This window comes from Bos mutus, chromosome 7 (assembly GCF_027580195.1).
Source record: "Bos mutus isolate GX-2022 chromosome 7, NWIPB_WYAK_1.1, whole genome shotgun sequence".
NCBI lineage: Eukaryota > Metazoa > Chordata > Mammalia > Artiodactyla > Bovidae > Bos > Bos mutus.
In genome coordinates, this window is record NC_091623.1 from 61,346,917 (window position 1) to 61,359,515 (window position 12,599).

Below are 12,599 nucleotides of genomic sequence, written 5' to 3' on the forward strand. Positions count from 1 at the left end.
AGCAAGCCAAGATCCTTCCCGGGTCCCGCGCCCGGAGCCCCGCGCCACGCACGGCGCAGGCGCGCCGACACTCCCCGTGGCCGGAGGGGCCTTCCAGCCCCGCCCCTGCCGTGTGCGCATGGGCGGAGCCCAGAGGGGTGGGGTCTGCGTCGGGGCGGGGCCGAGCCTGGCCTATAAAGGCGGAGGCGACGCGACGCGCCCGGCTCCTCTCGGCGGTGGCGGCCCAGGCCGAGGAGTCCGCGGTGGTGGCAGCGGCGGTGGCGGCGCTGTTCCCCGCGCGGTCCGCGCAGCGGGGTCCGGGCTGCGCGTCTCGGGCGGCGGCACTGCGGCCCCGGCCCGCGCCCGACCCCGGTGAGTGTGGCCCTGCGACTCCGGCCCGGCCCGGCTTCGGCCCGGGCGCGGGGATCGGGCCCCACGGAGTCTCGCCGCCCTGGCCCGGGCTCCCGGCGCAGCCGGCCGCGGCCACTCAACGCCCTCCTTTGTCTGCTCCCGCCTTCAGGGTCCCCTCCCCTGCCGCCCCTCTCCCACGGGCCGCCCCCCCGGGCCCCGCGTCCCCTCCCCCGCTGGCGGGGCCCGGACAGAAGATGGTGCAGAAGAAAACAGCCGAACTTCAGGGCTTCCACCGTTCCTTCAAGGTGAGGGTCAGGTCGGTTTGGGGGCGCCCAGGGCTGGACCACTGGAAAGGCCGGTGGTGGGACTTGGAGCCCGCCCCCTGGTCCCACGGCTCATGCCAACCTCACCCTTTGCCTGGGACTGCCCCAAGCCTGGTATGCATTGTGGGGGAGGTGATCTTGGGCCACAGTCCTGTCTCAAGCACCCTGGGACCTGTGGGGTCTTTATTCCAGGAGCTCCCCAGTCTGTGGGGCCCCTACCCATGTGTACCCCTGAAGACCCCAGCCAGGCATGTGCTGGTATGGGGAGGGATTCAGTATGCCACAGTCAGTTTCTAGTGCCCTGGGGCTTCTGGAGTCTTTACTCCAAGAACCCCAGGCAGAACTGGGGGCCCCTGCCCATGAGGGCCCCTGGCTGTGTGTCCCCTGCAGACCCCAACTGATTGTGCACTGCTGGGGCAGTCAGCAGCCACAGTCCTGTCCCCAGCATCATGGGAGGGTTTGGGAGGGTCTGTTGGGTTCTTCCTCCAGGAGCCCCAGACTGGGCTGCAGTCCCTGGGACACCCTTCTGGGTGGTCTACAGAATGGGGCAGTGGATTGAATACCTTCCCAGCTCTGCACCTCCCGGACACCCCAGGCCCAAGTGCTATTTCCTGTCAGAGCAGGAAGTTTCTGTGGCGGCCCCATGGCCGTGGCAGCCGAGTTCTGGTCTCAGATGAGCGAGTCTTGGGGGGGCGGGCAGGTGTTAGGCAGGGGCCCCACAGAGCCTGGCCCTGGGGAGACAGTGATGTCAATGGCCACCCCACCCCGCTGGCCGGGTTATGTAATGGCTTCCCTGGGCCTTCTTGGGCAAGGACCTGTTGCCCTGTAGAGAAGGCAGGACCTGGGTGTGTGTGTGTGTCTGTGTGTGTGTCTGTGTATGTGCATGCTTGAGCTCCAGTGCCTACAGGTGAACTGCAACCAGGGTAGGAGGAGCAAGCTGAGACTAGGTTAAAATTCCCAGCCCATCCAGGCAGTGTCCCAGGCCAGCGCCCCACCCCTGCCCACATGCCTGTCATCCTGGCTTCCCCCTGCCTCCCAGGGCAGCTCCAGCCTTGGCACGTCCAAGTGTTTGGGGCTGGGCGGGAGCAGGGTGGATGAGAGACGTCCCTGGTAGTGGTCTGTCCCTTCTGGGGGCTGGGCGGGAGCCAAGATGGGGTCAGCGTGTGGGGCCAGCATGGTGGCCAAAACACACTTGAACTTTCTGGATGGTTCCACCCACCTCCTGCCAAGGCCTGCTGACTGGAGGCCTGCAGCCAGCCCTGGGCCTGGTCTGGCTACACTGCCTGGTAGCACGGACTGGCCTCTGGAGGCCACAAGACAGCCCTACACCGAGGTGGGACTGTGGGAGCCCTGAAGGAGTTGGAGGGACCCTGGGCAGGGAGTCCTGGCTCTGAGGTGGCCCTCTTAGTGGCCAGGGCTGGCCACTCTCAGCGTCTCCTCCAGCTGCACCCAGCTGCTCCCCTGGTCTGCCAGATGTCTTTGATGTGTTTTCCCCCTTTTAAGATGGGAAAGTAGAGGCTTGGAAGGTGTGGGCCTTCCCCCCACCCCACCCCGCAGGCCCTCTGCACATGGTGACAAGGACACAGGAGCAGACCTGCTGTCCCTTAATCTTGGTGGCTTGGCCATCTCTTCTCTCCAGGGTCCAGCTCTTTGCACTGGAGGCTAGGATGGGGCAGGGGGTTGGTCAGAACCCAGAGGCTCTCTCAGGTCCTTGCACCTTTCTGTGGTCCTACGATTCCCCTCAGATGCTCAGATCAGTAGTCTGGGGTCAGGTAGCTGGTGAGGAGCCACTGGCCCCGAGCCTCACGTCCACTCCTGATCACCCCCACGGTGCCACCCCTCCTCTCCTCCCCGGTGGAGGTGGTCACCCAGCGCCAACTTATCAGAACACTGATTGCCAGCACTGGTGCAGCTGTGTCCCTGACCCCATGGGTGCCAGAGCCCTGGGCGGGCAGGGCAGGGGCTGGTGGCTGAGCCCGCGCACACTGGCTGCTGTGCTGCCTCCCTCCCTCGCCCCCGCCCGCTGGGCCTCCTAGCAACTATCTGCAGGCGGGTGGGGAGTCCAGGCGGGCCCACGCCTGTTTTTCAGCCGCTCCCTCTGACCTCTGCCTGCCCCTCTGCTGCCGGACTGGCTTCCGGGCCTCCTGTCTGAAGGAATCTGGCCTGGCCTCTTCTGCCGGTGGACCCCTGGGTGTTCCTGGAGGGTCTCCTGGCATTTCTTCTCTGTCAGATGGCCCTCCTGCCAAAGCCCTGGGTCCAGTTGTTCCAAGGCCCAGAGAGGAGCAGCAACTTGACCCAAGTCATCCAGCGTCAGGGCTGGCACCACGGCTGTGTGTGCAGGCCCCCCACACCCACCTGAAGCCCTGGCCACCTGATGCTCCCTGAATTGTGGAGCTCAGGAGAACAAGCTCCTAGAGGACCTGGTGGGCCTCAGCATCCCAACCCTCATGCCTTGCCATGGCTGCCAGTCGTCATGCTCAACCTGCTCTACAGGAACATATTTATCCCAGTTGTCTTTTGTTGGGAGGAACCCCAGCCGCCTTTGTTACTGGGTTAGGGTCCCTTGCAGAGGACCTGGAGGCCGTCGGGGGTGACCTTGAGCTGGCCCCTGCTTGCTACACGTGTTGTTTCCTTAGCTGGACACCAGGGCCTGTGAGGGGTTCCCTCCTGTGGGCTGTGGCCAGGGCAGGGCTGGGCAGGGAGCAGCCAGTGCTCATGTGGGAGACCATAGGCACCTCTCCCTTGTGCCCCTGCATGGGTCATGGTGGTGAGGATCTGAAAGCAGACGAGGAGTGGGGTCAGAGCAGGAGAGGAGGCTCAGAGCTGGGGGATGGGGGTACATCACAGGCAGTGTGGTGGCAAGAAGGTGCAGTGGGGACGAGAGGACAGGTGAGGCAAAGGGGACCTTGCTGCCCCATTTCACAGAGGGGAAAACTGAGGCCAGGAGGCCATGGGAAAGCAGGCAAGGCCACCTGGCTGGGAGCCCCACCCAGGGAAGCCAGTGATGCAGTCCCTCCCAGTGGCTGCCCCACGCCTTTGATCCCTGTGCCAGGTAGTGGTGCTGGCCCCATCCTGCAGGTGAACAGACCAAGGCTCATGACACAGCCTGCGCCCCATGGTAACTCAGGCCTGGCCTGGGAAGCGACACTCCCTCCCTACCTGCAACTGGCCTCTTCCTGTACCACATCCCCTCAGCATAGGCCCTGACGGCTGCAGGTGGGGGGTGAAGGCTCAATTTTCTGGTGGCCCGGCAAAGCCAGGCTTTGTGCCCTTCAGTGTGTGGACAGGGAGAAGGCCTGAGCTCTGTCCTTTCCTCTCCTGCAGGGGCAGAATCCTTTCGAGCTGGCCTTCACCCTAGACCAGGCCCGCCACGGGGAACCTGACTTCAGCCCAGAGTGCCCAACCCGCCCTGGTGAGGGGCTGAGGGGAGGGCACGTCTCTGGTGGTGGAGCGGGGGGGGCTGGGCCGCCTCCTGAGCTGGGTGGGCCTCACCTCTGGCCCTCCTGGCACAGATATGCCCACAAGCCAGCCCATCGACATCCCTGATGCCAAGAAGAGAGGCAAAAAGAAGAAGAGATGCCGGGCCACCGACAGCTTTTCGGGCAAGTTTGAAGGTGAGTGGAGCAGGCTGGGGTGGGGGCTTTGGGAAGATGGGCTGGCCCAGGGAGGCTCTCACCCCCACCGCCGGGTTCACAGATGTCTACCAGCTGCAGGAGGACGTGCTTGGGGAGGGTGCCCATGCCCGTGTGCAGACCTGCATCAACCTCATCACCAACCAGGAGTATGCTGTCAAGGTGAGCCAGCCCACAGCACCGGAGCGCGCCCCTTGCCTCTCCCCAGCAGCGCCGGGGTCTGGCACCACCAGAGGTGGCAGAAGGAAGGGAGCTGGCATCTGAGCTGCCGGACTGACAGCCGGGGAAAACCAGTGTCTAAAAATGGCCCCAAGGCTGGTGACTCAGGCCACCCCTGGGAATCTAGGTCAGCCCAGGCTGAGCCCCCAAGTCCAGGTGAGAAGTGACCAGGGGTGGCATGCCGGCACAGGTGGCCAAGGATCTGCTGCCAGAGGGGTCGCGAGAGCTGGGGGTTCAGTCAGAGCCAGTGCTCACCTGCTGGGTCATTCAGGCTAGGTTCCTATTCCAGGGCTAAGGAATGCTTCTGGGCATTGATACAGAGATCGAAACCCTATACTCTGAGTCTGGGGAGCTGGGCACCTGGGAAGACCAGGGCAGGCCTGTGAGAGCCTCCTGCCTGCCCTGTGCTGCCCTGACCCAGGGTGTGGCCACGAAGCCTGTGTGCCTGGCCAGGCATCAGACCCACCTTCTGAGAAGCCTTCCAGGCTTCCCTCGTGACCTCTGCATCTGGGCTGGGTGAGGTCATGGGAGGCTGGTTGCCCAGGAAGGAGGGCCAGGTACTCCAAGGCAAGCGGAACTGGCTAGAAACCTCAGGCCTTGGTGGAAGCCTGGTGACCTGGGTGGCTGTGGTCCCCGCCCCTTGGGAGTGCCTGAGTCGGGTGGATGATGGTGTCACAGGACTGGACACCTAGCATCAAGCACTCTCTGCATAGTTGGAGGGCTCCTGAACCCTCCTTTCTATGGGCCTTGCTGGGCAGGCTGGCTCCTGTCACTCTGACGGACAGGGAGACCAAGGCGGGGAGTGGTTAGGCTAGATGTCTGGGTGGGAACCCCAGAAGGCCACATCCCTCCTGAGAGGGACTGCTGTCTCCTTCATGGAGTGGGGGCCCTAGCCACGTTCACAGGAGATGGGATGAGGTTCAGTTAACTCTAGAAGGGCACGACTGGTGGCACTGTGTCAAGGAGCCCCTGGAATCTGTGGGGCAGGTGTATCTGTCACTCGACAGGTGGGATAGCACTTCGGGTGGTGGCCCAGGCCCAGTGGCCAGTGGACATGGTGCCAGCTTATTGCTGGAGCCTGGCCAGCAGAACATACCATAGGCATTCCCCTAGGCTGCTGGTGGGACAGAGCCCCGAGCATGCTGGTGACCAAGTCTGCCCACCCACCCAGTGAGAGGGAGCCCAAGGTCCAGCCTAGGAAGAGGGTCCCAGCAGGTGCTGGGGGTGTCCCCCCAGATTAGCGTAGGACTGGGAGACAAGATGTGGTGATATGGTGCCTGGGCAAGGAGGAGAGCTTGGTGGGAGCTAGGTGCCCCAGGTACCTCTACTCCCCTGGGTTGGGTATGAGTCACCACAGTGGCCCCCAGTGCTCCGGGCAGTGGGTGGGGGGCACCTCGTCTAAAGAACCTGCTGCCCTGAAGGGGTAAGTTGCAGGGGCCCCAGGTCCAAATCGGCCTGCTCCAGTAGGAGAGCTCCAGCTCCTCTCTGCCTCTCCTGCCATGTTACCCCTCCTGGGAGGCCTCTGGGGACATGCTACCCCATTTGTGCTGACACCACAGTTTGACTTCCGGTAAATTCTGGGCCCCCATAGGAGAGCTCTGCTTTCCAGAGCTTAAAAGTCTAAGCTCTGATGAGTTTCAGGCGTGACCCAGGGGAAGTTTCTGGTGGGCTGTGGAAGACCTGGCTGGCCCAGTTGTGTTTCTGTATGTGTGTTTGTCCTCACCACCCCTATACCCCCCACCCCCGGCCGTTTCAGATCATTGAGAAGCAGCCGGGCCACATTCGGAGCAGGGTTTTCAGGGAAGTGGAGATGCTGTATCAGTGCCAGGGACACAGGTAACGTGACCTAGCCTCGTCACAGCACGGGGCTCCTAGCCACCTTTCAGTGGATGAATGGGCCCGAGAGCCTCCTCATCACCCACAGTGGCCACTTAGTGAGCACCCACTGTGTGCCAGGCCCTGTGTCGTGGGTGGGCCCAGTGGTGGGCAAGCCAGACAGTCTGAGGTGGGCAAGGTGGAAGCAGGCCTGTGGCCCTAGGCCCATGCCTCCTGCTGGCAGGTGGAGGTGGAGGAGGCACACCCCTCCTGGGCAGGGCTGTGGCTGCGGCTGCATGTGGGCCTGAGGAAGCCTCAATCCTTCCCCTGCTCCTCTGCCCTGCACCCCAGGAATGTCCTCGAGCTGATTGAGTTCTTCGAGGAGGAGGATCGTTTCTACCTGGTGTTTGAGAAGATGCGGGGTGGTACGTGCGGCCTGGCGCAATCTCTGTCTGGATCCCGATGGGCCTGGGGGCTCAGGGCCACCAGGGAGAAACTTCCAGGGGGCCTGCCCATCAGAGGGACCTTAGGGGTCCAGGGTGGTGGCCCCTGCCAGGGTGGGGTGGGTGCTGGGCGTTGGGCAGTGGAGGTGACACCTGTGTATTCTGGCCCAGGCTCCATTCTCAGCCACATACACAAGCGGCGGCACTTTAATGAGCTGGAGGCCAGCGTGGTGGTGCAGGACGTAGCCAGTGCCCTGGACTTCCTGCACAACAAAGGTGGGTGGCCGGGCCGCCTGCCCCAGGGGTCCACCCATGCACCCAGTCCACCTGCCCAGGACTCCTGAAAAACGTGCCCACCCTCCCTTGACCAGCGCTGGTGGTTCTTGGTTCTCTCGGCAGGCATCGCCCACAGGGACCTAAAGCCGGAAAACATCCTCTGTGAGCACCCCAACCAGGTGAGGGGCACAGAAGGGGGCGGCCTTCCTTTCGGACCAGGCCCCCAGGACCCAGCCCTCACAGCCCGTTCCAACCCCGCCCAGGTGTCCCCCGTGAAGATCTGCGACTTTGACCTGGGCAGTGGCATCAAACTCAACGGGGACTGCTCCCCCATCTCCACCCCAGAGCTGCTCACCCCGGTGAGGGCCTGCGAGGAGGGGCAGTGCTGGCAGGGGCGGAGGGGGCGGGAATGGTCCCGAATCCGGTCCCAGACCGCAGTTGCATAACCTCAAGGTGCGGATCCTGCTTGACTGCTGCGGCCTCAAAGTTTGAGCTTCCGCTTAGCAACAGCCGCTGATTGGCTGGGCAGGGCCGCAGCCGCGGGCTCCATGGGCCTGGGCGTGCTCCAGGCACCTGTTGATTGGGTGGGGGTGAGGGTTAGGGGTGGGGCCGGCTCCCTCGATGGCTTCTGATTGGTCGGCAGGGCGAAGGCGGGGCTGTTTTCTTTAGTAGCCTCTGATTGGTCGGGCACGGGCTTCAGGAAGTCCAGGTCGGTGAGCCCCCTCCCGCCTCCGCGGGCCATAACGCCCTGCCCCCACCTGCAGTGTGGCTCCGCGGAGTACATGGCCCCGGAGGTAGTGGAGGCCTTCAGCGAGGAGGCCAGTATCTACGACAAGCGCTGCGACCTCTGGAGCCTGGGCGTCATCCTCTACATCCTACTCAGCGGCTATCCGCCCTTCGTGGGCCACTGCGGCAGCGACTGCGGCTGGGACCGCGGGGAGGCCTGCCCCGCCTGCCAGGTGCGAGTGGCGGCCTGCTGTGCACCCCTCCCCCAGCACTCCGCCAGGCCTGCCTCGGCCTGCGCGCACACACTCACACACAGGCTGCCACACACTGGCTGCGCACCTTCACCGCGGCCTGCCTGGTGCACCCCAAGGCCTGGTCTATGTACACACTTAACCCCCACCCTAGGGACCGGCTCGTGCTGCCCTGTGTGTACACAAACCCACATCCAACCGCAGGTCCTGTCTCGTGTACCTCTGAGCACCCCTTAGGGTTTGGCCTCCAACCGCTGGCCACATTAGCAGGCCACTGCCTCTGCATTTCCAGAGGCTCTTTGGGAGCCTGAGGGTAGGAAGCTGAGGTAAAGCAAGGCCTATGATTTGGGGTGGTCAGGTTCTAGCCTTCTACAGACCACCTGAGGCTCAGGTGTCATGGCCTGATTTCCCCTTGATTCAGCTCACTCCAGCAGAGCCCAAGTGCCTCCTGGAAGCCACTCTCTGGCCCAGCCTCCCAGTACCCCAGCTTTGCTAGCTGAGCTCAGAACACTTTCCCTAACCCTAAGCCCAGGCCCAGGTCACACGGATGTGGTGGAGGAGGGTGCTCCTCCAGGTCCCGGCTTGCCCATCCAGGCGTTGGGGACATGGCCTCAGCCCTTGCTAGCTGCAGCTGACCCCTCTCCCTGTGTCCTCTCCAGAACATGCTGTTTGAGAGCATCCAGGAGGGCAAGTACGAGTTTCCAGAGAAGGACTGGGCCCACATCTCCTTTGCTGCCAAAGACCTCATCTCCAAGCTCCTCGTCCGCGATGCCAAGCAGAGGCTGAGCGCTGCCCAAGTCCTGCAGCACCCTTGGGTGCAGGGGGTGAGTGGGAGCCCCAGGAAGCGTGGGATTCCTCAGACCTCCATCAAGCCTCTGCCGATGGGCCTGGGTTATTCAGAGCAAGGGTCGAAGAGCCCCAGAGTGAGCTAGGGCGCAGTAGGGAAACCCCCACTGCCTGCTGGCCAAGTTCAATCTGCACTGCAGGCACTCCTCGTTGCCAAGCTCTGTGTCCAGGAGGTGCTGGGGCCTCCTCTTTTCTCGAACAGCGTCAAGCTGAGGTCAGCCAGGTGGCACTCGGGCAGCAGGCCAAGGTAGACTCATGGCCTGCCAACGGCAGTTCCAGGCTCTCTACCCACCAGTCTGGGAAAAGTGCGATGTGTCTATCTTCTGCCCAGTGGTCGTCCCAGGGGTAGGTGCTTAGGCCAAAGGTCGGCACCGTGGGGAGCAAAGACTCAAGGTGGAGGGGGCTTTCCACCCTCTTCCAGGAGCTGGGAACCACCTGGAAGGGGCAGCTGTGCTGAGAGGCAGGCCCCGCCCCCAACTTGGCGGGTCACCTGCAGGTGCGCTACGTTCACCACCCCTGTGCTCTGGTGTTCTCGGAGTCAGCCGGGCGGCACGCGGGCGGGCGGGCTCTCCTCTCCAACCTCGCCTCTCCTGTCTCCTTGCAGTGCGCCCCGGAGAACACCCTGCCCACGCCCATGGTCCTGCAGAGGTGAGGCCCCAAGTGGGGAGCCCTAAGTCCAGGAGGGGCGCTAAATGTTAAGATGAAAAAAACCCTTTCAGTCCTGGAGCAGGGAAGCTGTCCAAGCGCTTGGGTGTCCTTATATCAGGTGCAGAGTTTGTGACTCCAGGGGGCTCCAACCTACTGCCGCCCCAGCCCCACACCCACCCATCCGAGACTGGGACCTCTTAGGGCCTGCGGCCCCTCCTCTGGAGTACTGCACTGGCCCCGGGCGGGGCGGGGAGGGCGGGGAGGCGAGGCTACTTCTCCCTCCTTGGTGACCCCCAACCCCGCCCGGTCCCCAGGAACAGCTGTGCCAAAGACCTCACTTCGTTCGCGGCTGAGGCCATTGCCATGAACCGGCAGCTGGCTCAGCGCGAGGAAGACGCCGCGGAGGAGGAGGCGGAGCAGGGCCAGCCCGTGGTCATCCGAGCTACCTCACGCTGTTTGCAGCTGTCCCCGCCCTCCCAGTCCAAGCTGGCCCAGCGGCGGCAGCGTGCCAGCCTGTCCGCGGCCCCCGTGGTCCTGGTGGGAGACCACGCGTGACGCCTTCCTTCCCTCTGTACATAGGCCTTCCCCACCCGTCAGATCTAAAAAGATTTTTTAAGCTATTGCCCGCCCGCCGTGACCAGCGGGCTCCCCTCCCCCCCTCCCCTCCTTCCCTCCTTCCCCCTCCCGGCTGGATTCCGAGGCGCTCTGCTCAGCTCGGGGGTCTTTTTATATAAGGTTTTTGCTGGGTTTTTTTTTTTTTTTCTCTCCCCAACCCCCACCTTCCAATGGTGTTAAAAGCAAAGCAGGCTCCGGGGGGAGGAGAGCGGAGGGCGCGCGGCCGGGTGGGCCCTCATGCCGCCCCGCCCGGAACGCCTCGGCCACTGTGAAGGCCCCTCCCTCCGCCCGCGGGACTCAGGAGAGGAGGGCTTGGCGTCTCCTGGGCCGGGCGGGGCCCCGCCGCCCTCTCTGGCCCTCGCGGTGTTTTCAGGGACCGGTCCACCCCCACCTCCCCTGGATGAGACGGTAGCTCCTTCCCTCCCCATAGACACCCTGGTGGGCGGCGGGGCCGGGGGTTTCTCAGGTCTCCGCGGTCGCGGGAGCGGAGTCTGGGGCGGGGAGGGCGGAGTGACGCCCACTGGACACCCCACCCCCTCCCGCCGACTGACAATCGGGGCTCCCTCGAACCTTGACCTTAAGCTGCAGCTGATGGGCCCTCCTCTGGCCCCTCCACTGGGGACTGCCCACCCGGGAGGAGGGCGCCAGGGCAAGCGGGAGGGGCTGGACAGGCGCCCGTCAGCCGACGTGGGGGTCCCGCGGACCCCAGACCCGGGCACCCGAGTGCCCCTTCTCAGGGCTCAGTCTGACCACGGCCACGTCCTGCCCGGCCGCCCCTCGGGTCCGGCGTGGATGCTCCGTCAGCCCCTCTCCCCCGCCCCGGGCGGCGTCTCTGCCCCGCCCACCTTCAGGAAAAGGCCGCAGCTGCTGCCCCGTCCGCCCGCGCCCGAGTCAGACGTTGTCGCGTGACCCGCCGGTCTGGGGAGTCTGGGCCCTCCCCGATCTGACGCCTGGGCCCTCGGGTGGGAGACACTATGCAATACACAGGCTTCCTTTTCTACGTGCACACGGGCTTCTGCCGGGGCGGGGCGGGGCGGGGGGGTGGTGGGGCGGTGTGTGTGGTGGAGGGCGCGGGCAGGGAGTCCCCAGGGTCCCGGCCGGCTTCTGCGGGCACCCCGATCCGGCTTGTAGTCGTTCGTTCTGTTTCGTTAGTTTTCTAAAACAAAAGTTGACTTCCCTTCCCTGTTCTTGAAGAATACTTGAATGTGGGGGGAGGGGTTCGAGGCGTGGGGAGCTCGGGCGCCGTCTCTGCGGTCCCCCCACGTCTGGATGTTGTCACAGTCCTAGGTGGCTGGTGGGGGCCGCCGCCCCTCCCCGCCCGCCGGATCTGTGGACTGGCCTTTCCAAAGACTCCGGGGGTGGGGAGGCCACCCCCCCACCATCATTTCTCTCCCATTTGTGATTCCACGTTTTGCAGCCGAGAATTCTGCCTTTTTGTAAAAAAAAAAAAAAAAAACAAACAAACGGACTCTCGCCCGCTGCGAGGCGCCATGGCCATTTTACTCGGGAAAGCTGAGCTGTGAGCCGCTTTTTTTTTTTTTAAATCCAAAGGTGGGACATCCACTTCCTCCCCGCTGTCTCGAACAGTGCGGCCCGGAGGACTGGTCAGAACCGTTACTGTGAATGAGCCTGGCTCTCAGGCTGCTCCGGCGCTAGGGGAAGGGGGCACAGCAGTGTTTCAATGTTAAGATGGGTAAAAAAAAAAAAAAAGATTTTTTTTAAAGTGGGGGAAAAACATCCAAGCACTTTAACTCCACTCTACCAGGTGAGCTGATACAGCTCAGAAGTTTTCCTTTACACCAACTGTCAATGCCGGAATTTTGTATTCTGTTTTGTAAGGATTTAATAAAAGTTATAAAAACCCGTTTGGGTGCTCACATCGTGGCTTTCCGTAGTCCTGAAACAAACTGCCCCAAACCTAGTGTCCCAAAGCCGTATTGTTATTCCTGACGGTGCTATGAGTCAGGGATGCAGACGGGGCTTGAAAGGCTCTGTTAGTCCTTGCGCCAGGACACCTGGGTCCTCCACTGGGAAGGTTCATCACCCACAGGTGTGGGCTGGGCTCATGCTGAGGCTGGAACCTGGGCCAGGTGCCCACAGGGGGTCTCCTGTGCGACTTGGGCTTCCTCATGTGGCTGGAGGATCTGAGCAGCCTGGCTTCAGAAGGCATGTTGCATGGCCTCCCCAAGTCCAAGGTCAGGTGGAGTTCAGCAAGCAGCTGTCCCAGGTCCAAAGGGAGGGAGGAAAACAGCTTTGAGTCGGGGCGGGGCACCTCTGGACAATGCAACCTAATTCAGCAAAACCCAGTAATTCAGACCTCCCCCTCATGGCTGGCCCTCCTCCCTCTCTAGACTCCTCTCAACCCTGATTATATTCTTGCCATCTGCAGGTCTTTGCTGGACAGCCCAGGGCTGACTTCAGATCCTTCAGGGGGGAAGCAGTGTGTCAGGGAGGGCTTCCTGGAGGCAGAAGCCA

The 12,599-nt window shown here is 63.3% G+C and overlaps 1 protein-coding gene across 2 annotated transcripts; it reads left to right on the plus strand.

Annotated features, from left to right (window-relative positions):
* The first annotated feature begins 204 nt into the window (after positions 1-204).
* On the plus strand, positions 205-12,001 carry MKNK2 (MAPK interacting serine/threonine kinase 2). 2 transcript variants are annotated; one of them, XM_070374000.1, is made up of 14 exons: positions 205-351; positions 500-635; positions 3,978-4,065; positions 4,166-4,267; positions 4,350-4,447; positions 6,261-6,340; positions 6,671-6,744; positions 6,934-7,038; positions 7,162-7,217; positions 7,302-7,397; positions 7,803-7,997; positions 8,675-8,839; positions 9,466-9,509; positions 9,824-12,001. In XM_070374000.1, the coding sequence occupies exons 2-14, from the start codon at positions 585-587 to the stop codon at positions 10,062-10,064; spliced, it is 1,395 nt and encodes a 464-aa protein (XP_070230101.1). In that variant the 5' UTR covers positions 205-351; positions 500-584; the 3' UTR covers positions 10,065-12,001. The 2 variants fall into 2 exon arrangements, with proteins under 2 accessions (XP_070230101.1, XP_070230102.1); XM_070374001.1 differs by lacking the exons at positions 9,466-9,509; positions 9,824-12,001 and adding an exon at positions 9,283-9,429.
* Positions 12,002-12,599: the final 598 nt, after the last annotated feature.